Source organism: Tupaia chinensis, unplaced genomic scaffold (genome assembly GCF_000334495.1).
Source record: "Tupaia chinensis unplaced genomic scaffold, TupChi_1.0 Scaffold000478_3, whole genome shotgun sequence".
Classification (NCBI taxonomy): Eukaryota; Metazoa; Chordata; class Mammalia; order Scandentia; family Tupaiidae; genus Tupaia; species Tupaia belangeri.
In genome coordinates, this window is record NW_006159990.1 from 8,250,663 (window position 1) to 8,273,358 (window position 22,696).

General features: G+C 41.7%; 1 protein-coding gene and 1 pseudogene across 1 annotated transcript in view; one reads left to right on the forward strand and one right to left on the reverse strand.

Annotated features, from left to right (window-relative positions):
- The window catches only part of MDN1 (midasin AAA ATPase 1), a 188,372-nt gene that overhangs the window by 37,793 nt on the left and 127,883 nt on the right, over positions 1 to 22,696 (forward strand). Inside the window, 8 exon segments of the mRNA XM_006156121.3 lie at positions 31 to 134; positions 2,425 to 2,539; positions 8,470 to 8,663; positions 9,576 to 9,657; positions 13,851 to 13,946; positions 18,342 to 18,454; positions 19,889 to 20,037; positions 22,540 to 22,600. Coding sequence (XP_006156183.1) covers positions 31 to 134; positions 2,425 to 2,539; positions 8,470 to 8,663; positions 9,576 to 9,657; positions 13,851 to 13,946; positions 18,342 to 18,454; positions 19,889 to 20,037; positions 22,540 to 22,600 — 914 coding nt within the window.
- LOC114009182 (transcriptional repressor protein YY1 pseudogene) lies at positions 5,219 to 6,274 on the reverse strand (annotated as a pseudogene).

A 22,696-nucleotide genomic window follows, 5' to 3' on the forward strand; every position in this document is an offset into this window, starting at 1 on the left:
TAGCTTCATCAGTGGAACTTTGTGATTTAGGTTTCTGTGCTGATCCCTCTTTTGGAGAATGGAGAACTTTTGATTCCTGGCAGAGGTGACTGTCTGAAAGTGGCTCCTGGATTTCAGTTTTTTGCAACTAGGAGGTATGCCTACTAATGTTTTTGTTCTCACTATGTAGCCTCTTCCTTGTAAATCTGCGTGTTAAATTTAGACTCCTGAATCGAGTTCTCTGGGCCCACTCCAAGCTGGGGCTGGATGACACATCCAACCTTCTCATTTGTGATTGCTTTTAATTAATATAATCAATTTATAAAAGAAAAGAGTTCTTTTTCCAAATGAAAAATGGGAAACCAGTTTAAAACACTTTATCTTATGTTCAAAAATAATCATGTGAGAGTTCTGTCAGATAACCCTATGTTTAAGTCCTGACACTGATACTTGGTACCTGTGTATACTTTGTCTGATTATGCGGGGGCTGATGATAACCACAGCAGTGGTGGCTGTTACGTGAATTGACTTGCATTTAGGCCTGTCGAAAGGTAAGTACTCAGTTAATGGCTAGCCATGATGTTGATAACCATGATGATATATAGTTCTAAGCAACTAAAAAACTGAATACAAGCATGGGCAAAGAAGTCAAAATTGGGAAGACTTAGGGCATGTTCCTGTCTACATTTTATAAGAACATACAGGCAGTGGTTTATTTTCTACTCTTGTCTATACTTTTACAGCTTTTTCAAGGTCTTAAAATGCTCATGAGTATAACTAATAACATATTTAATGACTACAATTTTGTTTATGTCAGATCTTCACTCCCAGATGTAGGAGCAAACTTAATAGTTCTCAAGGAACATATTGCTAGACTGTTGCTTTTAATCTTTTTTTTTTTTTTTTAAGTTTTTTAATTTTTGTCATTGGGCACTTGCTGAGAGACAGTGAGAAGGAGTATGAAAAATCTCTTTCTGGGATTCTGGGCTCTTACACACACACAAACACACACAGGGATTCTGGGTGCGCACGCACACACACACACACACACACACACACACACACTTGGTGTGATTCTCTCTCTTTTTATTTTTGGGGGGAGAGGCTTTTGCTATAGGGTACATGTGCTCGCCTGAGAGACAGAGAGACAGAAAGGGAGAATGCACCCTCTGGGGGGGATGGCCACATCACAATCCCTTCTCCGTTCTCTTCTCGGTATCTTGGGCACACACGCACACGCCCCTGGCTTGAGTTTACATCACCGGGTCTGGGACTCAAACTGTGGTTGACTACATGGGAGTCCAGCGACATAGCCATTACTCTAACTGCTGGTCCCTTGGTGTGATTCTCAAGCCTGTCAGGTCTGGGACTTGAACCGTGGTCAGCCATTTGAGAGTCCAGTGCCTTATATGCCATCTGCTGGCCCCTAAAGCTTAGTTTTATTTATTGACATAGTGAAGTTCTTTTCTCTTGTATACATGTAATTCTCAGATCATCCTAGGACATTAAGGAAAGATATCAGACAACTTGAATTCAGTTTTTGGTACTGCTGTGTTCAGTGAAGTTGTGTGAGCAAAAGACATTACTGTCATTGACAGACAAAGAGGGGAGAGAGGAGAAAGCATTCTTCATTGGGAATGGTCACTCTGAAATCCCTTCTCCATTTCTCCCTTCTTGCAAGATTTTGAGATTTTTGGGCACGTGTGTATACGTATGCACCTGGCATGTTTCCCAGTCTGCTGAGTCTAGGACTCAAATTGTGTGATTGGCCTGGTGACTCCAGCTACCTTAACCACCAGGCTGTGGAGCTGGCCTTCTGGAAACTTTACCTCTCAAAACAAAACAAAACAAAACAAAAAACATGGACTTTAAAAAAATTATTATATTTTAATTTTATTTATTCATTCATTTATATTTTAATTTGATCAGAAAGAGACAGAGGATGAGAGTGAGAGAGAGGAAGTGAGAAAGCAAGCCACCAGATTCAGGACTTGAACCCTGGTTGGCCATGTGGGAGTGTCCAGCACCTTAACCATCACACCACCTGCTGGTCCCCGCCTTCTGGACACTTTTAATAGTTTTGGGTCCCATAGCTTCTGGTAATAAGCAATAAGCTTATTGGTGATGTTGTGGGCTTTACATTATATTTTCTCTTTCCTGAAGTTTTGCTTTAAGGAACATGTCATTGAAATCCTAATGTTTATCTTTTAGAATAGTTTGCAGCGATTTGAAAGTAATTTGGTTCTGTCACTTTTCAGAAAGCGTTAGTGTCAGCCTTTTATTTGTCACCTGTCTTAAAAGCTGAACAGAAAAGTATCTGCCACCCAAAGGGATTCTGAGTATTACTCATCTGTGAGATGATATATAGCAAATAATATGCAGGGGCATAATTGAGGCTTAAAATTGAGAATGTTTTGTGACTTTGTTTTATATTTTCAACTGTAGGCTCTTGAGCTGTGGAGGAAATTGGTATCGACCACTCAATAGTCATGCAACTCTGCTAGACAAATATTGGACTAAAATTCGCTTGGATAATCTGAATAAGACAGAACTCAATGAGGTATGTGGATATTAGGAAGTTGCTCTTTTTTACTTTTTACTTTGACTAGTTCTGCACTTAGAGATAGAAGTAGTATAACAAACCACAAAAATATTACCAGTCTAAATTTAACACTATGTATGTTAGCTAGTTTTTCCTTTATTTTTTTTACCTTTTTTTGCTAATATGTTTGAGAGCAAACATAGCATAACATTTCCACTCTAAATACTTTAGCATGCATCTCTAAAAATTTAAGACTTAAATGTCTCTTAAATGTATGTTTTTTTAAAGAATTATTTATTTAATTTTATTTATTCATTCATTTATTTCAAGTTGACCCAAGAGAGACAGAGAGTGAGAGAAAGAAAGTGGGAAAGCAAGCCACCAGGTCTGGGACTTGAATGATGGTCAGCCATGTGGGAGTGTCCAGTGCCTTAACCACCACACCACCTGCTGGTCCCTTAAATGTATGTTTTGATCTGGGCACTAATGAAAATTGAGATGAATTATTTTGGTGATTTCATATGTTGACTCAGTTTTTAGTGTTACAGGTTATTGTAGATCATTAAGAGGTATGTGCTTGCCAGAGAGAGAGAAAGAGAGAGAGACAGGAGGAGAGGAGAAAGGCACCCTCTGGTGGGATATGGTGATGTCACAGTCCCTTCTCCTCTATTTCTTTATCCTGTTTAGATTTTGAGCATACATGCACATACACTGAAGGTGTTATTCAAGCCACCAGGGCTGGTGATTTTCTAACTATGTGGTTGGCCATGTGGAATTTGTTTCCTCTTAACTGTTAGGCCCTTGAGCTAACTTACATGTATTAGGTGGTTAGTATTTCTTCTCCCGTCCCTTCCGAATTATTTATTTACTTAATTCCATTTGTCATTGTTATTTTTTAATTTTACCAGACAGAGAGAGAGAGAGAGGAAGGGAAAACGAGAAGGCAAGGTGCCAGGTCTGGGACTCGAACCGCAGTCAGCCATGTGGGAATCCAGCACCTTTAACCACCATGCCACCTGATGGCCCTAAGGTGGTTAGTATTTCTAATATATGCATATACTTCTGCCTTCTCAAACAAACTTTACTGAACAAACCTTGGAACCAATATTATGAACACTAAGTTTTGTGTGTGTGTGTGTGTGTGTGTGTGTGTTTTAACGGGTTTTTGCCTTAGGGTGCCTGGGATTGCCAGAGATAGACAGAGATGGAAAGTGAGAAATCACATCCCAGAGGTGATGGCTATGCCATATTCCCCTCTCCTCATGGGATCTTGGGCATGCATGCACATTTGTCCAGCATGATCGTCAAGCCCCTGAGTCCAGGGCTCGAACTGCAATGAGCTGTGTGGGAGCCCAGTGATGAAATCGCTGTACTGTCTGCTGGTCCCGTGAACTCTAAGTGTTATACTGCAGTAAATTCTAAATAGTTGTTGAAGTGAATAGGAGTAGATAGATACTTGAGTTTTTAAATTTTGTCACCAACTGCCTTGACATTTTTTTTTTTTTTTTTTTTTTTTTAAGAAACTTGAGTTGCTTTATTTAGCATCGAATTTCTGGGGTGCTCAAGAATTTTAAGTATTCTGGACAACAAAAGAAACTAAGAGTGTGCTTACAGATCTTCTTCTGACATGTACTTTAAGATCTGTTACATGGCATGTACATATCAGGGTGTTAAAAGGTACAATACGTTCTATAACTGAGCACCACTTTCTATAATTGAATAGGCAAAGAGATAACACCAAACCAGCATATGACGATATGTTTTTTTAAAAAAGAAAGTGACTAAAATGGGATTAAATTGATTAACACTATTAAATCTACTAATTGACATTATATGATTCATACAGCTATATGATACAGTTACACAAAATGTGTTACCATTAAAGAATATAACCAAATTAAGATAGCAAGCAAAACCTATAAAACTTTTTTGTACAGAAAAATTCTTTTGGACTACACATGTAACTGCCCATTCTTTTGAAGAAAATCTACTGTAAGCAAAGTTACCAACCTCCAGAAAAATCACACATAGCATTACTAACTAAGCATATCCCCCAAAATTGTACAATATGCACACTTGGAAAATATAAAATTAAAAAAATCATTAGGAACAAATGAGCTTCATATTTATAAAATTGTGAAAACATATCCCATTTTTAGCACTGTTGTATAAAGAATTGTCTTTTTTTTTTTTTTTTGGAGAGGTATTTTTGCCATAGGGCGCGTGTGCTTGCCAGAGAGACAGACAGAGACATAGAGACAGAAAGCGAGAAATCACTCCCCAGGGGGGATGGTCACGCCACTATCCCTTCTCCATTCTCCTCTTGGAATCTTGGGCACGCACACACATGCGCCTGGCGTGAGTTTTAAGCCACCGGGTCCGGGAGGCGAACCGCGGTCGACTACGTGGGAGTCCAGCGACATAGCCATTATGCTAACAACTGGTTCCCAAAAACACCATGTTTTTGAAACGAGATTACAGAGCAAGATAGAGCATCTTATCAATGTCATCTTATTAAAGGTTTGTGTTTTTTTTTTTTTTTTTTAAATTTGACTGCTTTATCAAAACATGTCCCTTATGCATGTAGGATTCATTTTTAAAATTCTTCCTAGAAATAATATACAAAGGAGAGGCATATTAATTCCCAGACAATATGGGAAGATACTCTCTGGGGTTGAGAAGGTCTTCTCTTTCTTTTCACTGATTGTGTTTGGCCTTAGCGTTTGTTACATTGTGAGATTTCATGTGACTGAGCAAACTTATTACAGCCATCGAAGGGACACACATAGGGCCTGTCTCTGGTATGGATTTGCACATGTGTGTGCAAATTGAAGTCCAGTGAAAAGCATTTCTTGCAGCCTTGAAATGTGTAGTGAAAGGGCTTCTCTCCAGTGTGAACCAGTTAATGTTTAATTTTGAGCTCTCGACAGAAGCCTTGTCACATTTTGTACAGACGTGGCCTTGGGGACCGTGGGTGTGCAGACGCTTTCTCATGTCTGAGTTACCCCTGGACATCTTCGTGCCGCCTTTCTGAGGTCAAGTATTCTTGGAGCATCCTCTTTAATTTTTCTTGGCTTCATTGTAGCACATTCTGCTTGCTGTTTAGTATCTGAGAGGTCAATGCCACCTATTTCTCCAGGAGGATGTTTCTATCCTGTATACGCTGAATGCTCAGGAGGTGAGTTCTTGCCAGTGATCTGGTCTTCGACCATCTTGTGGTCAGTATCTTTTTTGTTTTTCACCTGAGGACCACATGGTGACCGAGAACTCGCCGTCCAGGGTCTTGATCTGGGTTTGCTTCTTTCTGTACCCACTTCTTGTTTCCTGGTCTGCCTGCTGCCAAGGTAACTCACTGTTCTCCTTGCCACCGCCTTTCTTGACGCGGCCACTGCCCAGTGATGACAGGCCGACGCTGCTGCTCTTGCCAGCCACCTCCATGGTGACCAGTGTCTGCTCTATGCCCGGCCTGCGCGGGCACTGGGATAAGGATCTGGTCCTAGAATCGGGCAGCCTGAGTCGTCACCTCTTTGGGTCTGCATTAGGATCACCTCCTCATGGACCTGGATCTGGGTCGTTGGTGATCAGCAGCTACAGTACAATCTTTGGTGGGGGTGGGGGTGGGGGCGGTTGCAGTGGCAGCGGCAACGGTGGCCCTGGCGTGCCCATGGCTGCTCCACTGCAGTGGTCGCTGCCACCACTGCTGTCATCGTTGTCATCCTTTTCCTCCTTGCCCGTGGTCTTGGTGTTCTCCATGGTGGTAAGTCTCCACCTCCATTTCGTGCAGCTCCACGATCTCGGCTGGCTTCTCCAAGCTAGCCGTGTTAATGTAGAGGGTTTTACCTGAGGCAGTGGCTGAGGGCTACCAGTGGTGGCTGCGGTCTTGGCCCTCTGCTACTGATGGGTAGGAGAGAAGGCGACAGACCTGGGAAAGGAAGGCAGAGAGAGGAAGGTGGCTGGGGGTGGGAGGAGAGGTAGAGAAAGAGAAGAAATAATCATTTTGCTATGGTGTAATCCTCCTGCCCTAACTTAATAGTTAAATTGCCCATGCCAGGCTGTGGCTCCAGCATCGCTTAATGGTGTCCTATTTGTGCCACCACAGGTGAACCTCAAGTACTTTATTTTTTCCTTTGGTTTGTTATAGGGCATGTGCGTTTGCACAGAAACAGAGAGAGAGAGAAAGAGAGTGAGAAGTAAGGTCCAGTAGGTGGCCTGGTGTTTAGGGCACTAGAATTCCATGTAGTTGACTATAGTTAGTGTCTGGGACCCAGCAGTTTGAAAGTCATGCTGGACATATGTGTCTGTGTGCCCAAAATCCCAAGAAGAGAATAGAGGAGAAAGGACTACAGTGTGGCCATTCTCCCTAGGGGATAATTTGTTGCTTTCTCGGGTGAGTGTGTGTGCCCTATAGCAGAACTCTCTCAAAGAGAAGGAGGTGAGTGGTTATCCCCTAGGGGGGATAGCCATGCCACAGTTCCTTCTCCTTCATTCTCCTCCTGGCATTTTGGCCGCACATGCACACATACCCCTTGTGTTTCTCAAGCTGCTGGGTCTGGAATTGGATCCATGCTGGTGGCCATTTAGTATTAAGCTGCCTTAACTACCACAGCGCCAGCTGGTTGGTGTACTTGAATCAGTGCTTTTGTGTGGCCTTTCTGTTTTTTCTTTTTTTAATTTGCTATGTGGTGCATGTGTTCACTGGAGAGAGAGAGCCTGTCAGCTCCCCCCATCGAATGGGAGAGAGAGAGAGAGAGAGAGAGAGAGAGTCAGAAAGCAACCCCAGCAAATGGCCAAGCTGCAATCCCCTCACCTCTCCATTCTCTTGGGATTTTAGGTACACATGCACTTGGTGTGTTTCTCAGGCCACCAAGTCTGGGACTCTAACTCCTTAGTCAGCTGTGTGTGATCTAGCTATCTTCACCACTGTGCCGCCAACCAGCCTGTGTGTCCTTTTTAAAAACTCTCTGTCCTGGCTCAGTGTATAGTGATAGGTGTCAGGAGAAGCTGAGTCCTACATGGTAATCACAGTTTGAATCCCCATCCTGGTCAGCCCAAAACACTGGACATTGGAGTATGAGTGCCCAAGATCTGGTGTACTGGACGATTTAAGAGGAGGATCAACTTTTTTTTTGCTGTCTCTGTTTCATGTGCACGCGAAAATGCTCTACCATGAATTAAAGAAAAAGAAATTTAATAAGATAGTTATTATTTCTTTTTTTTTTTTTTGGAGAGGTTTATTTTCTTTCCTTTTTTTGCTATAGGGCGCGTGCACTCGCCAGAGAGAGAGACAGAAAGTGAGAAATCACCCCCCAGGGGGGATGGCCACACTACAATCCCTTCTCCTCCATTCTCCTCTTGGGATCTTGGGCACGCATGCACATGCACCCAGTGTGAGTTTGAGCCACCAGGTCCGGGACTCGAACCGCGGTCGACTACGTAGGAGTCCAGCAACATAGCCATTACACTAACTGCTGGTCCCAAGATAGTTATTATTTCTTAACCTGAAATCTAAAAAAGAGTTTTTTCTTCCAGTTAACTTCTAATTTGCCTATCACGGAGAAATTACATAATGAAATTTTTTAGAATTGCTTTTGAAATAAGAGTAAATGGTACCTATAAATTGTTCAATGAGTAAATTCCTTGGATTTGGTGAATGTTTTGAATGCCTGGGGACCATTGTATTGCCTGACTTCTACATTTTGTGCTCTGATAGAGATGATGAAATTACTAGGTTACTGTGTTCTGGGTATAAACTCCTGGTGTTTGAGTGGGGTGCTTGGGTGATTGGGAACAGGACCAGGGAAAGGTGTAAGTTCTTAACACTTAGTAAAGGTAAGAAATTTTGAAGGAAAATGCATTTTTTCCTTGACTGGTGTAAGCAGCAGTGTACATGTCCATTTGAAAATCACTGTGTTTACTGCTCCTTTTCTGTGTTTCCATCCCTTCGTCAGGTTCTTCAGAGCAGGTATCCCAGCCTATTGGCAGCAGCTGACTGTCTGCTTGATATTTATGTGCAACTTACTGGAGAGAAACATCTTTTTCGGAATGATAGCTCTGTTGGATGTGAACAGGTGACTGAGGAAGTTTCAGAAGGCAGAAGAGAAAACAAAAGACCAGTCCTTGAGGGAAGAGAATTGTCTCTAAGGTACTGGACTGAACATTTTTTTGAATTGAGATGTTAAAACAGATCCCCTCAAAAAGTCTTACCACAAGAAACTAAACGATTATGAAAGGTCAGGTTTTAAAATTAAACTTCTCAGTCGTTTTATGGTGTCAAATTCATTTTTCAGATTTATAGTTCTGATTGGGAAGGCTTGATGAAGATAATATTCATTTTAACTTTACGAAATGATCTTTAGGGACCAGCAGATAGCATGATGGTTACATTGCTGGACTTCCCATGGCTCACTGCAGTTCAAGTTCCTGGCGTCTTTAAACTTTGCATGCCCAAAATCCCGAGAGGAGAAGGGATTGCGGCATGGCCATCACCTGGCGAGGGTGGGGTGGGGTCGGGGGTGATTTCTTACTTTCTGTCTCTGTCTTTCCAGTGAGCATACGCACCCTATAGCACAAACCTCTCCCCTCCTCCAAGAAAGAACTTAAAGACAAACTTGGAAATAGTAACTAATGTAATTTTTAAATGTGATGTCCTGTTTTGACACTTGGAGTTTTATATAAGTCCTTGGATTTTGCTATATATGAGTTCTCTTCCTTTGCTCACCGTTCTCAGTGACTGGTTTGTACTTTGAGAAGTGAAAAGTATAAATGGGCTGCTCCCCTCAGTTTGATCGGAATTAGTTGTTTCCTTTTTTCCTATTACGCTGTTTGGTTTATAGATTGGGAGGAGTTAGCGATAGGTCACTTCCTTGCCTAGGGGCAAGGACTAGGAAACTTACTTAGTTTACCCCCGAGCACTTTAAATCTTCACATGACTGGAAACAGGAGAGACTTGTTTGTCAGATATTCCTAGACTTTAGTAGGTCAAACAAACTTATTGCCTCTGATGTCTTTAGTGTATGATGTTTTATTTTTTAGCTTTTTATTTTTATTTTTTAAGGGATCTACTGAATTGGTGTAATAGGATTGCCCATAGCTTTGACAGTTCGTCTGCGTCAGCTTCATTAAATATTTTTCAAGAGGTAAGATATAGTCTTCATGTTTTTTCTTGTTCTATGAGGCTGCTGATTTTCATTGTTATTTTCTGTCTTGATTGCTAATGTTTTTTTAATAAGCTTTTTAAAATAATTATTTGTTTACTTTTAGTTGTTCAGTAAACAAGTTCAATTTGACCAGAGAGAGAAAGAGGGAGGGAGGGAGGGAGAGGGAGAAAGCAAGCTGCTAGTCCTGGGACTTGATCCACAGTCGGCCATGTGGGAGTCCAGCCCCTCAACCACCACACCACCTGCTGGCCTGGAGTTTTTTATTTTAAACCTTTTTTTAATGATAGAGAGCAATGTGTATGCAACGTGAGCAAGAAAGACATACACACACCTGACAAGGTCTTGTCATGCTCTAGTTTCCTTTCCTTAACACTCCACCTGTTTGGGATCTTAGGCATCTGCACTTGCATCTGGCACATTTTCAGGCCTAGTCAAGGATCTGAACCTATGTTTGGTTGGCCACATGACTTTAGCACTACAGTTGAGTTGGCTCCCAACTGTTTGCTACCAGGAAGGGCCCAGAGTTTTTCTTTTGTCGAAGCATAGTTTATTATCCTCAACTAGTTAAAACAGAAAACAGACCTAAAGTTGCTTTGAAACTATTTGGGTATAATAAATATTTTGTGGTTTTGTAACAAACTGTAACAAATTTCCAAGGAGTATAGTTTGACAGAGTGAAACAGATAGTGAAGTTAAGGTAAAGGATGAACAAAACTCCCATGTAATAGTAAAGCAATGTTGTAAAATATAGTGTTTCTAAGATAATGTAATACTCATTTCTATACATAATTTCTTAGTTTGTTCATTACATTTGTGTCTGTTTTATCCTTGCACTTTGCCTCTGTCGGGCTTTTTCTCTTAATGTTTTCTCTTAAAACATTGACCAATTTTAATTATAAAGTATTCTGGTTTCTATTAGCTTGAATTGAGAGAATAGTGACCCAGTTTGGTAAAGCTATTTGAGTAGAAAGAAACCCCATTTGGAACATACATGTGGTCAGCTATACCCTGAAATGCTGTGTGGCAGTCTCTATTCTCCTTCATTCTTCAGTGCCAACTACATTTCTCATGTCTGAGAGTTGAGGTGCCTTATCTCCTCAACTCTTTATTTTAGAATGTCTTTGTGTGTGTGCCCATGCATATGTGTGTAAAACCACTTCATTGAGATATAATCTCCATACCATAAAACTTACCCATTTAAAGGATTCAAATAAATTTTTTTTAAGAATTATTTTATTTAATTTTGTTTATATGTTTGTTTCTTTAATTTGGCCAGAGATGGACAGAGTGAGAGAGAGAGAAGAAAGAGAAAGGGAAAGTGAGAAAGCAAGCTGCCAGGTCCATGTAGGAATTTGGCACCCTTAACCACCACACCACCTGTTGGCATGTCAAGTCAATGCTTTTTTTTTTTTTTTTTTTAATTAAAAAAATTTTTTTTATTTTGTTTTTTGAGAGATGTTTGCTATAGGACATGTGCACTCGCCAGAGAGATACAGAGAGATAGAAAGCAAGAAATCATCCATGGGGGGATGGCCACACCGCAATTTCTTCTCCTCCATTCTCCTCTCGGGATCTTGGGCACACACGCACACGCGCCTGGTGTGAGTTTAAGCCACTGGGTCCGGGACTTGAACCATGTCAACTACATGAGAGTCCAGCAACATAGCCATTATGCTAACTGTGGGTCCCAAGTCAGTGCTTTTTTAAGACTCTACATAGACTTATGAAACCATTGCCACTGTTCAATGTAGAACATTGTCATCACCCCAGAAAGAAATCATGTTCCCATTAGCTGTCATTCCCATTTCCCATTTTTGTCAGCTTCTTGAAGGTGGCTAATCTACTGTCTTCATAGATTTGCTGATTCTGGATGTTTTATATAACTGGAATTATAAAATGAATTTAGTCCAATTTCTCTTTTTGGAGAGGTTTTTTGCTATAGGGCGCATGCACTTGCCAGACAGAGACAGACAGAAAGTGAGAAATCACCCCCTAGGGGAGATGGCCACGCTGCAATCCCTTCTCCTCCATTCTCTTCTTGGGATCTTGAGCACGCAGGCACATGCGCCCAGCGTGAGTTTAAGCCACCGGGTCCCGAACATGAACCGCGGTCGACTACGTGAGAGTCCAGCGACATAACCATTACACTAACTGCTGGTCCCATTTCTGACACTACCTAGAATTGGTGTAAACACTGTAGTTTTAAGAACTCAATCCTCTACAGTACTGCCCCTGCTTTATACCCCAGCCACAAATCTGGGTATGAGGGAAGAGAAGGGACCTGAATTTAGGGGTCTACCTGCTGAAAATTTGGAGTCCCATGATCCTCACAGATTCTCTTTAGGGTGACTCATGGAACTCACTAAAGTTGGTGTAATTTTGATTGTAGTGTTTTATTTTTTAATTGAACTTTATTTATTTATTTATTTACTTATTACTTATATTTGACCAGAGAGGAACAGTGTGAGTGAGTGAGAAAGCTACTAGGTCCGGGACGCGAACTGCAATTGGCCATGTGGGAGTCCAGTGCCCTTAACCAACATGCTACCCTGCAACTTTAAAAAACAATTTCTTTAACAAATTATTGTTACTTAAGAATTACTTAATTTTATTTACTGTTGCTGTTATTTAATTTGACCAGAGAGAGACAGAGAGAAAGCAGGCTGCCAGGTCCAGGACTCAAAATCTGATCAGCCATTTGGGAGTTGATTACCCTAACCACTGTGCCACGTCCCAGTCCCTTGATTATAGTTTTAATGTAAAGGATACAACTTAGGTATAACCAAATTGAAAAGACATAGGGCAAGGTCTAAGAAGACCCCTATTGCAGGAGCTTGTGTTCTTCTGGAGTCAGGGAGTGCTGCTCTTCCTGGTACATCAGTGTATTCACGGAAACACTGTTTGCTTTGGATATTTAGAGATTAATTGGGGCCTTGTGTGATTGGCCATGTGAACGTATTCAGTCTCCAGCCCTTTTCCCCTCCTCAGAGGTTGTGGATGGGACTGATAGTTCCAACCCTCCTCATGAACTTGATCTTTCTGGCTTGGCTTGCCCCTCCTGTGAAACTAGTTAAGGGTCCACCGCAAGTAACTACATTAATATAAACTCAGATGTGATTTAAAAGGACTCACTGTTTAATCAAATGAACAAAAAACCAAACACTTATAATTAGGTAATTCCGAGATGTTTTTGTTTTTTTGCTACTAGATTTTAGTTAAAAGTCAGAAGCAATCCAAGGTTTTTTTTGCAATATACTAAGAATTGGGAACAAAGACCTTGAGGAATTTTTTATCATAACCTTATTTTTGTCCATCTTTTTCTTTAATTTATTCCTTGTACTTCTTAAAAATAGGTGCTTAACAGAATTCTTAATGGATTTGAACTCAACTCTTTGGAAGTAGAATCCATTTCTGGTAGCACTTTATATTTTATTACATCAGAAAATGTACCTGGTTGCCCTATAGGTAGATGCCAGACTTGAATACTGGGTTAGGCTATTGATCAGGTGTTCCCTCTGTTGGATACCAAGTATTTCCCCTTAAAACTGGAAAGCAGTCCATGGTGTTCCGTTTTTGGCCTTGTGCGAGAGTCAGTTGTCCCACGAACTCTGTACTCGATGGTTAATGCTAATTGTTATTCTTTGCCTGAAGTTAGGTCTTGCAGGTGAGGGTTTGGGGTCTTCTTTTCTTATTTAACCATTACTTTAAAGTAAATTTTTAATATTTGTTGGTGTCCTTTCTCTATATTTTGGTAAGGTCATAAGTCTAGGATTGGTACCTTATTCTCATTCCGTTTAATCTTGTAGAGATCTTCCTGCTTGGTTTTTATTTTAAAAGATTATTTATCTCTTGTGAAAGAGCGAGAGAGCGTGTGTGTGTGTTTATATGTGTGAGGCACACTCATGAGGATCTCACGCTGCAGTTTAACACAGACTTTATCAGCAAGCCAGATCTGGGCCGGTCAGGTATAGGTCAGCCTTGGAGCTGACCCTTATCTTCCCTGTGTCTGCCACTGCTCTAGAGGGTTGTGCTGTCACTGCACAGCCATAGCTGGGCTGTGCTGCACTGAATTTTATGTTTTTTTTATTTATGGTCAGAAGAGTGATGTTTTGTGATCAGTGTATTATTTTAAAAATTCAATTGGGGTTAATTTACCTTGGTTATTTTAATAGGCTCTGGACTGTTTCACAGCAATGCTTTCGGAGCAGACAAGCAAACTGAAAATGGCAGAAGTTATTGGAAGCAAATTGAACATTTCTAAGAAAAAGGTATGTAGTCTGCTTTTACTTTCCTCTTGTAAGGAGGCTGGAATACTTTGCTTGCTTGTGTGTCTCTGGTCCTTACTTGGAACAGCTTTTGCAATGTTGCCTCCACTATAAGAGTTGGCGGTATTATTGCTTCTTATCATGGCCATAAAATCTCTATACCATCCCCTAGATAAGTCATTTTCTATGTTCCACATTAAAAATATAATTATTTATCCCAAGAATGAAGGAAAGAGATCGGGGGGGGCGGCGGGATATACAGTACTCGGGACATGGTCCTGATGCTGAGATTCACCCCCTGCCTCAGTCAGCCTCAGATCATGGCACATACCTCTGCAGCACACTCAGGGTGGTCTCTGGATCAAAATCAGCAATTTTCCATGTCAGTCCGCCTGGTAGAGCGTTTTATTTTACTATTGCACCACCATTTGGCCCCCACTATCTATTACACATTCTTCTTTTTTTTCTTTTTTTTAAAGAGAGATTTTTGGGACAGCAGTTGCAGCATAATGGCTATGTCGCTGAACTCCCAAGTAGCCTACCACAGTTCAAGTCCTGGACCCGGTGACTTAAACTCACGCCAGGCGCATGTGCATGCATGCCCAAGATCCCGAGAGGAGAATGGAAAAGAAGGGATTGCGGCATAGCCATTCCCCTGTGGGGTGATTTCTTGCTTCCTATCTCTCTGTCTTTCTGGCGAGCACACTTGCCCTGTAGCAAAAACCTCTCCAAAAAAAAGAAAGAGATTTTTGATATAGGGCATGCATGCTCACCAGAGAGAGACACACAGAGAGACAGAAAATGAGAAATCACCCCTTGGGGATATGGCCCTGCTGCCGTCCCTTCTCCTCCAGTCTCCTCTTGGGATTTTGGCCACACAAGCACCCGGTGTGAGTTTTAAGGGACCGGGACTGGGTCTTGAACCACGGTCGACTACTTGGGAGTCCAGTGACGTAACTATTACACCATCTACTGCTCCCCTATCCCACATTCTTAAAGTGAGCTGCTTTATGTCGTAAACGATATGGATACCTCATTCTCCAGTGTTTTAATGAGCATTTTATTCTGTAGACTGAGAAGTAGAATTATGTCTTAGTAACAACTTTGTCTACAGTTGAATGCACAGATTTCCCATAATTTTTTATTTTTTTTTTTTAAGTAATTATTTTATTTAACTTTATTTATTTTAACTTGAGCAGAGAGGAAGAGAGTAAGAGCAAGAGAGAGAGAAAGCAAGACGCCAGGTCCGGGAAAAGAGAGAGAGAGAGAGAGAGAGAGAGAGCAAGTCACCAGGTCTGGGACATGAACCGTGGTCGGCCATTGTGAGTCCAGCGTCCTTAACCACCATGCCAGCAGCCCCTCCCATTCTTTTTTTCCTTTTTTTGGAGAGGTTTTTGCTATAGGGCGCGTGTGATCACCAGAAAGACAGAGAGAGACAGAGAGATAGAAAGCAAGAAATCACCCCTTCAGGGGGGATGGCCACGCCACAATCACTTCTCCTCCATTCTCCTCTCGGGATCTTGGGCACGCATGCACACGACAGTGCCTGGTGTGAGTTTAAGCCATCGGGTCTGGGATTCGAACCGCGGTCGACTACATGGGAGTCCAGCGACACAGCCATTGTACTAACTGCTGGTCCCCCCATTGTTTTTAAGTTATCTTCAAATGTCAGAAGTGTTGTAAAGAGGCCTAGCAGGTGGCATGGAGGTTAAGGAGCTAGACACTGCCACATAGCTGACCACAGTTCATGTCCTAGACCTGGTGGCTTGCTTGCTTTCTCACTTTCTCCCTCTCTGTGTGTTGGTGCTTTGTCAAATTAAAATAAATAAGTGAATAAATAAAATTTATAAAAAGAAATGTTATAATGAATAGTACTGATGATTACCTGTGTGTTTACTACTTATTTTCATTGCTGATGTCATTTATATTTTGTTAGCATTTTGCCTTTGGAGGAGGGTGCCTTTTAGCAATACAATTGGTGGAAGTGGTGGCTGGAGAAATGTTCGGGCTCATCTCAGTGCAGATGGTGGGCATTGCCAAAGCTTTGTGTTAGGAACTGCAGGAATAGAGAGATTTCTTAGACTCCTGTAATAGTTGGGTAGGTTTTCATTCGAGATAATGGAACAAAAGGGACTGTAGGGTGCTCTGTTAATCATTGTAGGAAGGAGGAATAAAACTACCGTGATTGGCTTAGAGCAGCATTCTTCCCCTTTGGTTGGGGAGGGGTCATCATCCTGGACCGCAATACCCTTCCACTCCTTACTCAAACCTGAACAAAATGAGGTTCATTGAGTTAATGAGTAAGGACAGGAGAGGAATGGTTATTAGATGTCCAGAGCATCTGGCTATCTATAAGCTTTTTTACTTTGACTATAGTCAGATGTAGCTTTCCTGCATAGTGTTAGAAATTCAAAGCAGAGAAAAGCATACCCAAAGAAAAAACACCTTTTTTTAAAAATTTTTAATTTTCTTTTTTATTTTTTAGGAGTAGAGCTTTCTGTTCACTATTGGGTTAAGTCAACATGTTCACTTTTGATATAGGCAGAGAATTATTAGAATGAGTAAAACCTAAACCTAACATATCAGGGAAACACGATCAATGTTAAAAGTTGGAAATTTGGGAGCCAGCAGGAGGTATAGTGGTTAAAGCATTAGACTCTCACATAGTTGACTGTGATTGAAGTTCTGGACCTGGTGGCTTGAAACTCAGGCCAGACGTATGTGGTTATTTATCCAAAATCATAGGAGGAAAATGGAGAAGGGATTGCAGTGTGGCCATCTCCCCTGGTGGGTGATTCTTGCTTTCTGTCTCTTTGGCTATCTCTATCTCTCCAGGAAATACACGTTTCCTATAGCAAAAAAACTCTCTCTCAAAAAAAAAAAAAAAATTGGGACCAGCAGTTGCCATAATGGCTATGTCACTAGACTCTCATATAGTCGACCACGGTTTGAGTCCCAGACCCGGTGGGTTAAACTCATGCTGGATGCGTACGTGTGTGTACCCAAGATCCCCAGAGGAGAATGGAGGAGAAGGGATTGCGGTGTGGCCATCCTCCCTTGGGGGTGATTTCGTGCTTTCTGTCTGTCTGTCTTTCTGGTGAGCACACACGCCCTATAGCAAAAAAATAAGAACCCAAGAAACAACAAAAAGAAAAATTAGAAATTTGGAAATTGAAAACTAAAACAACCCTTTGTTAGAAAGCCAACCTGCCTTTTTTGGAAGTAAATAGTGCTTTGAAGTGGAGAAGTATTTAGATGGAATGGGTACAGTAAGTTTCCATGAATGAAGAAATGTTTGAAGTGTGTGTGTGTGTGTGTGTGTGTGTGTTTAAGAGAATGATTGCTTTAGGGTGTGTGCACTCACTGGAGAGACAGACAGGAAGCAAAAAAATCACTCCCTGAGCGGGGGTGGGTGGCCTTGCCATAATCCCTTCTTCTCTTTTATCCTCTTAGGATTTTGGGCATGCATGCACAGGTGCCTGGCGTGATTTTAAGCCGCTGTGTCCAGGACTGGAACTGGTCAACTACATGGGAGTCCAGTGACATAACCATTATGCCATCTGATGTTCCTTAGTGTTTTTTTTTTTTTAAGATTTTTTTTTTTTTTTCTTTTTTTGTCTGGTTAATAGGGTGTGTGTACTTACCAGAGAGAGAGAGAGAGAAGGAAAGTAAGAAATCCCCCTGGGAGATTGGCCATGGTGCACTCTCTTCCCTAGACTCCTCTCAGGATTTTGGGCATGAATGCACATATACATGGGTTCTGGACTTGAATCATGTAGCCAGCCAAGTGAGATCCAACACTTTCACCTCTGTATCATCTGCCAGTCCAGAGCATTTACATTTTATTCTCTCTCTTTTTTTTTTTTTTTTTTTTTTTTTTTTTGGGGGTTTTTTTCTTTGGTGTGTGGTCTTTTCCGAAAGGTTTTTGCTATTGGATGTGTGTACTTGCCAGAAAGACAGAGAGAGACAGAGACAGAAAGCGAGAGATCACCCCGCAGGGGCGATAGCCACGCCACAATCCCTAGTCCTTCATTCTCCTCTCGAGTTCTTGGGCATGCACTCACACACATGCCCGGTGTCAGTTTAAGCCACCGGGTCCAGGACTTGAACCGCGGTCGACTACATGGGAGTCCAGTGACTTAGCCGTTACGCCAACTGCTGGTCCCAAGAGTATGTAGATTAAAAGAAAAAATTATTTTATTTTCAATTTATTATGATTTTTTAAATTTGCTATAGTGGATGTGCAGGAGAGAAAGAGAGAGAGGCCGAAGGGAGGAAGCGAAAAGAAAAATGAGAAAGCAAGCTCCAGGTCCAGAATTAACCCTGGTTGGCCATGTTGAGATGCCCCAACCGTCATGCCACCTATTGGTAAACAGATAAAATCTGTTCTTCCCACAGGCTGAATTCTTCTGCCAACATTATAAACCAGAAATTGTGATCAATGAATTAGATGTGCAAGTGGGTCGAGTGCGGCTTCTCCGGAAACAAAGTGAGGCTATTCGCATACAGAAGTAAGTAGGGTTCTGTGGCATTGTCAGGAACCTGATAGTATATCTAGTCCAGCTCCTTGTTTTGAGCAGAACGTGTTGGAAATGCTATCTTCAGTGTGCCGCCCAGTCAGTCTTTGTTATCAAAGTCTGTTCTGGACAACTAGGTCTTAGCAGGTGGGGGTTGGGGGGGGCGATGAAGGGCATTAGAGACCTGCGGCTGGCAAAGATGAATTCTTGGTTTTACTCATGGTACTGTATTCAGTGGAGTATGCCTCAGTTGGATGTGAGGCTTTATCTAACAAGTGCCTGCAGATTACTTGAAGGCTGGGAGTATGTGAGATTCTGAGATCTCAGTAAAACATTTATAAATGTTTATTAGGTGCCTGTCTTTGTCCTAAGTGTTTTGCCTATGCTTTCTCATGTTGTGCTCAAAGTAACCGCATAAGCCAATATGTAGTGTTCCAGGGCTGTTGTAACAAATTACTGTAGACTAGTGGCTTTAAACAACAGACATTATCTCTCACAGTCCTGGAGGCTAGCAGTCTGAAATTTAGGTGTTGTCAGGGCCATGCTCCCTCTGAAGGTTATACAGAACATCCTTTCTTGCCTTTTCCTGGCTTCTCTTGGTGCCCCTCAGTCCTAATTGCTCCTTCATTTATAGCTGTATGAACATAATTTCTGTCTCTTCAGTCATATGGACTGCTTGTCTGTGTGCGTTTCTTTTTCTTTTTAAAAATTCCATTTATTTACTTCTTACACGCTCAAAAGAGACAGAGGAAGACATGTACAGAAACACAGAGAGAGTACCTCCAACATTGCGTTAGCCAGCTCCAGATCATGGGCACACGTGTGTCTGGTATGCTTAGGGGAGTCTCCAAGTTGAACTTCTGCAAAGGTCAGCTTTGCAAAACATCCTGTTTTACTGTTGCATCACCATTTGGCTCCCCAGATGGGTTTCTGTATCTCCAAATCTTCCTCGTCTTTTTAAGGACATTGGCTGTAAGGCCCCTTTTATGCACCATGACTACTTTAACTTGGTTAAATCTGTGAAGATCATATTTCAACATGATGCTGGATTCACAGATTCGGGGTAGAAATTTTGTGGAGACTGTTCAACCCATTATATGCACTGTTACTATCCACATGGAACAGGTGAAGAGACTGCACAAAGACAGGTTAAATAATTTGCCAAAGATGATATAACTAATGCAATAGTTTCTTATTGGTGTTTTGAATCAGTAGAGCCTAACGTGGAACCAGGTGTATGAATATTCAGTATTTAAGAGTAAGTCAATTCTGTCATGCATCAGTTAATAAAAAATATCTTATAGCAAGAAAATCCGTTACCCTAAAGTGCTTTTTTATTCTTGGTTGTTGAACTGGTATAATTGTTTTCTTGCAGTAACACTAAGAGACAATTGCAGCCTGGTTTTAAAACTCTTATTTCCTTCCCAGAGAGAAGTTTACTTTTGCTGCCACCCGGCCATCGTCTGTTCTCATTGAACAGCTTGCAGTGTGTGTCAGCAAAGGGGAGCCTGTGTTGCTCGTGGGAGAGACAGGGACCGGCAAAACCTCTACTGTGCAGTACTTAGCTCACATTACAGGTAACTCCTAAAGGGACTTGTCCCCAAATATTTTACATGCATTACTTTTTTTCTTTTTTTTTTTTTGAGATTTTCACTGTAGGGCGCGTGCGCTCGCCAGACAGACAGAGAGAGACATAGAGACAGAAAGCGAGAAATCACCCCCCAGGGGGGATGGTCACGCCGCAATCCCTTCTCCTCCATTCTCCTCTCGGGATCTTGGGCACGCACGCACACGCGCCCGGTGTGAGTTTTAAGCCACCGGGTCCGGGACACGAACCGCGGTCGACTACATGGGAGTCCAGCGACATAGCCATTACTCTAACTGCTGGTTCCCTACATGCATTACTTTTTAGAAAATAGTAATGAGTTCATGGCACCAGCAGATGGTGTGAAGGTTAAGGTAGCTGGATCTCACATAGCCATCTGCATGGTTCAGTTCCCCAGCCCAGCAGCTTGAAAGTCATGCTAGGTGCGTGTTCATGTGTGTCCAGAATCTTGAAAGGAGAATGGAGAAAAAGGGACTGCAAGCATGGATATCCTCCCCAGGGTGGGTGATTGCTCAGTTTCCCCCTCTGTCTCTCTGGCAAACAAACACACTCTATCTCAAATTGAAGAAAAAAATAAAAAGTTCAGATACTAGTGGAGTTCTTAAAGTGCCACTATTCTATATAATCTTTTTTCCCAGAAATAAACACTGTGAACAGATTAGTTTTTTTTTTTTTTTTAATGGAAATTTTGCTTTAGGGTGCGTACACTCGCCTGAGACACAGAGCACCAAAAAACCAGAAAAATTGTCACCCAGGGTAATGGCCATACTGCAGTCCTTTCTCCTCCATTCTCTCAGGATCTTGGGCACACATGTACACGTGCCTGGTGTCAGTGTTAAGCCTAGGGGTCCAGGACTTGAAATCCTGTCAACTACATGAGAGTCCAGCAGTGTAACCATAATGCCATCTGCTGGTCCCAGATTAGTATTATTTCTAATTTATGCATGCATATAAATTTACATAAAGATTTTGTTTTGGGAACTAGCAGATGACATTATGGTTATGTTGCTTGACTCCCACACAGTTGACTGCAGTTTGAGTCCTTGACCCAGTGGCTTAAAACTTAAGCTGGGCGCATGTGCATGGGTGCCCAAGATCCAGGAGGAGAATGGAGAAGGGGTTGTGGCGTAGCCATTCCCTTTGGGGGATGGTTTTTCTCTTTCTCTGCTTCTCTCTGTCTCTATAACTAGTGAATGTGCCCTATAGCAAAAATCTAAAATAAAAGGTTTTGTTTTGAAACAGAAATGGGATTAATCCTCTTCTTCCTGCCTTTTTTTTTTTTTGTTTGTTTCTAAGAGATCTTTCCTATAGGACATGTGTGCTTAATGCACAGAGACAGAGAGACAGAAAGCGAGAAATCACCCCCAGGAGGTGACCATGAGGCATCTCTTCTCCATTCTCTTGGGATTTGGGGCATGCATGCACATGTGCCCAGCATGAATTTTAAGCCACTAGGTCTAGGACTTGAACTGTTGCCGACCTCGTGGGAGTCCAGTGATATAACCATTATGCCAACTGCTGGTCCCATTACTTCATTTCATTTCATTGACATAAAATTGCCTAAAATTCTTAATATATTGCATTCTTTTCTTTTTTAAAAAAATTTGTTATAAGGTGCATGTACTCTTGTGAAGAGAATGAAAGTGAGAAAGCACTCCCCTCGTGGGGCATAGTCATACCGTAGTCCCTTGTATATTTCTCCCTCCTATCAAGATTTTGAGCATTCATGCATAGTGTGTCTACCGTAGTTTTCAAGCCACTGGATTTGGGACTATGCACAACCAAGTGGCATCCAGCCACCTTAACCACCACACCACTGGCTTTCCCACATTGTGCATTTAGTTAAGTAAATTGGACAGTTTTAAGAACAATGTCTCATCCTTTCTAATGACTGAATAATGTTACATATCATAGATATTGATTTAGTCCTAATTCATAGGTATTGACTTACTGTAGAACTTTTTGTTGTTTTCAGTTATTTGATGCTTAAGCAATAATACCACTGTGAATCGTTTTATATCTCTATTATATGTATATAGATGAAAATTTAGGATGACTAAGATACCTGAAAGTGAAATGAAAGGATCAGATGAAATGTACATTCAAAAATTTGCGGGAACCAGCAGTTAGCATAATGGCTATGTCGCTGGACTCCCACGTAGTCGACTGTGGTTCGCGTCCTGGACCCGGTGGCTTAAACTCACGCCGGGCGTGTGTGTGTGCGTGCCCAAGATCCCAAGGGGAGAGTGGAGGAAAAGGGATTGTGGCGTGACCATTCCCCCTGGGGGGTGATTTCTCGCTTTCTGTCTCTATGTCTCTCTCTGTCTGTCTGGGGAGCGTACGCGCCCTACAGTGAAAATCTCTCAAAAAAAAAATTTGCTATATGCCATACCTGCACATCTTAAGGACCACATTAGATATTACTAGTCTTTACCTTTTTGGGAATAACTTCTTTGCCCTTTTCTTTTTTAAGGCCATCGTTTGAGGGTTGTCAATATGAATCAACAAAGTGACACCGCAGACTTGCTTGGAGGGTAAGTTTAGTTTAAGCTTCTTTTTGTTGTTGTTATTTCATGTTTATTGCTCAAAGAAAGAAATACTGTTTTCTGCGGTAAGTGGGTGACTTGGCA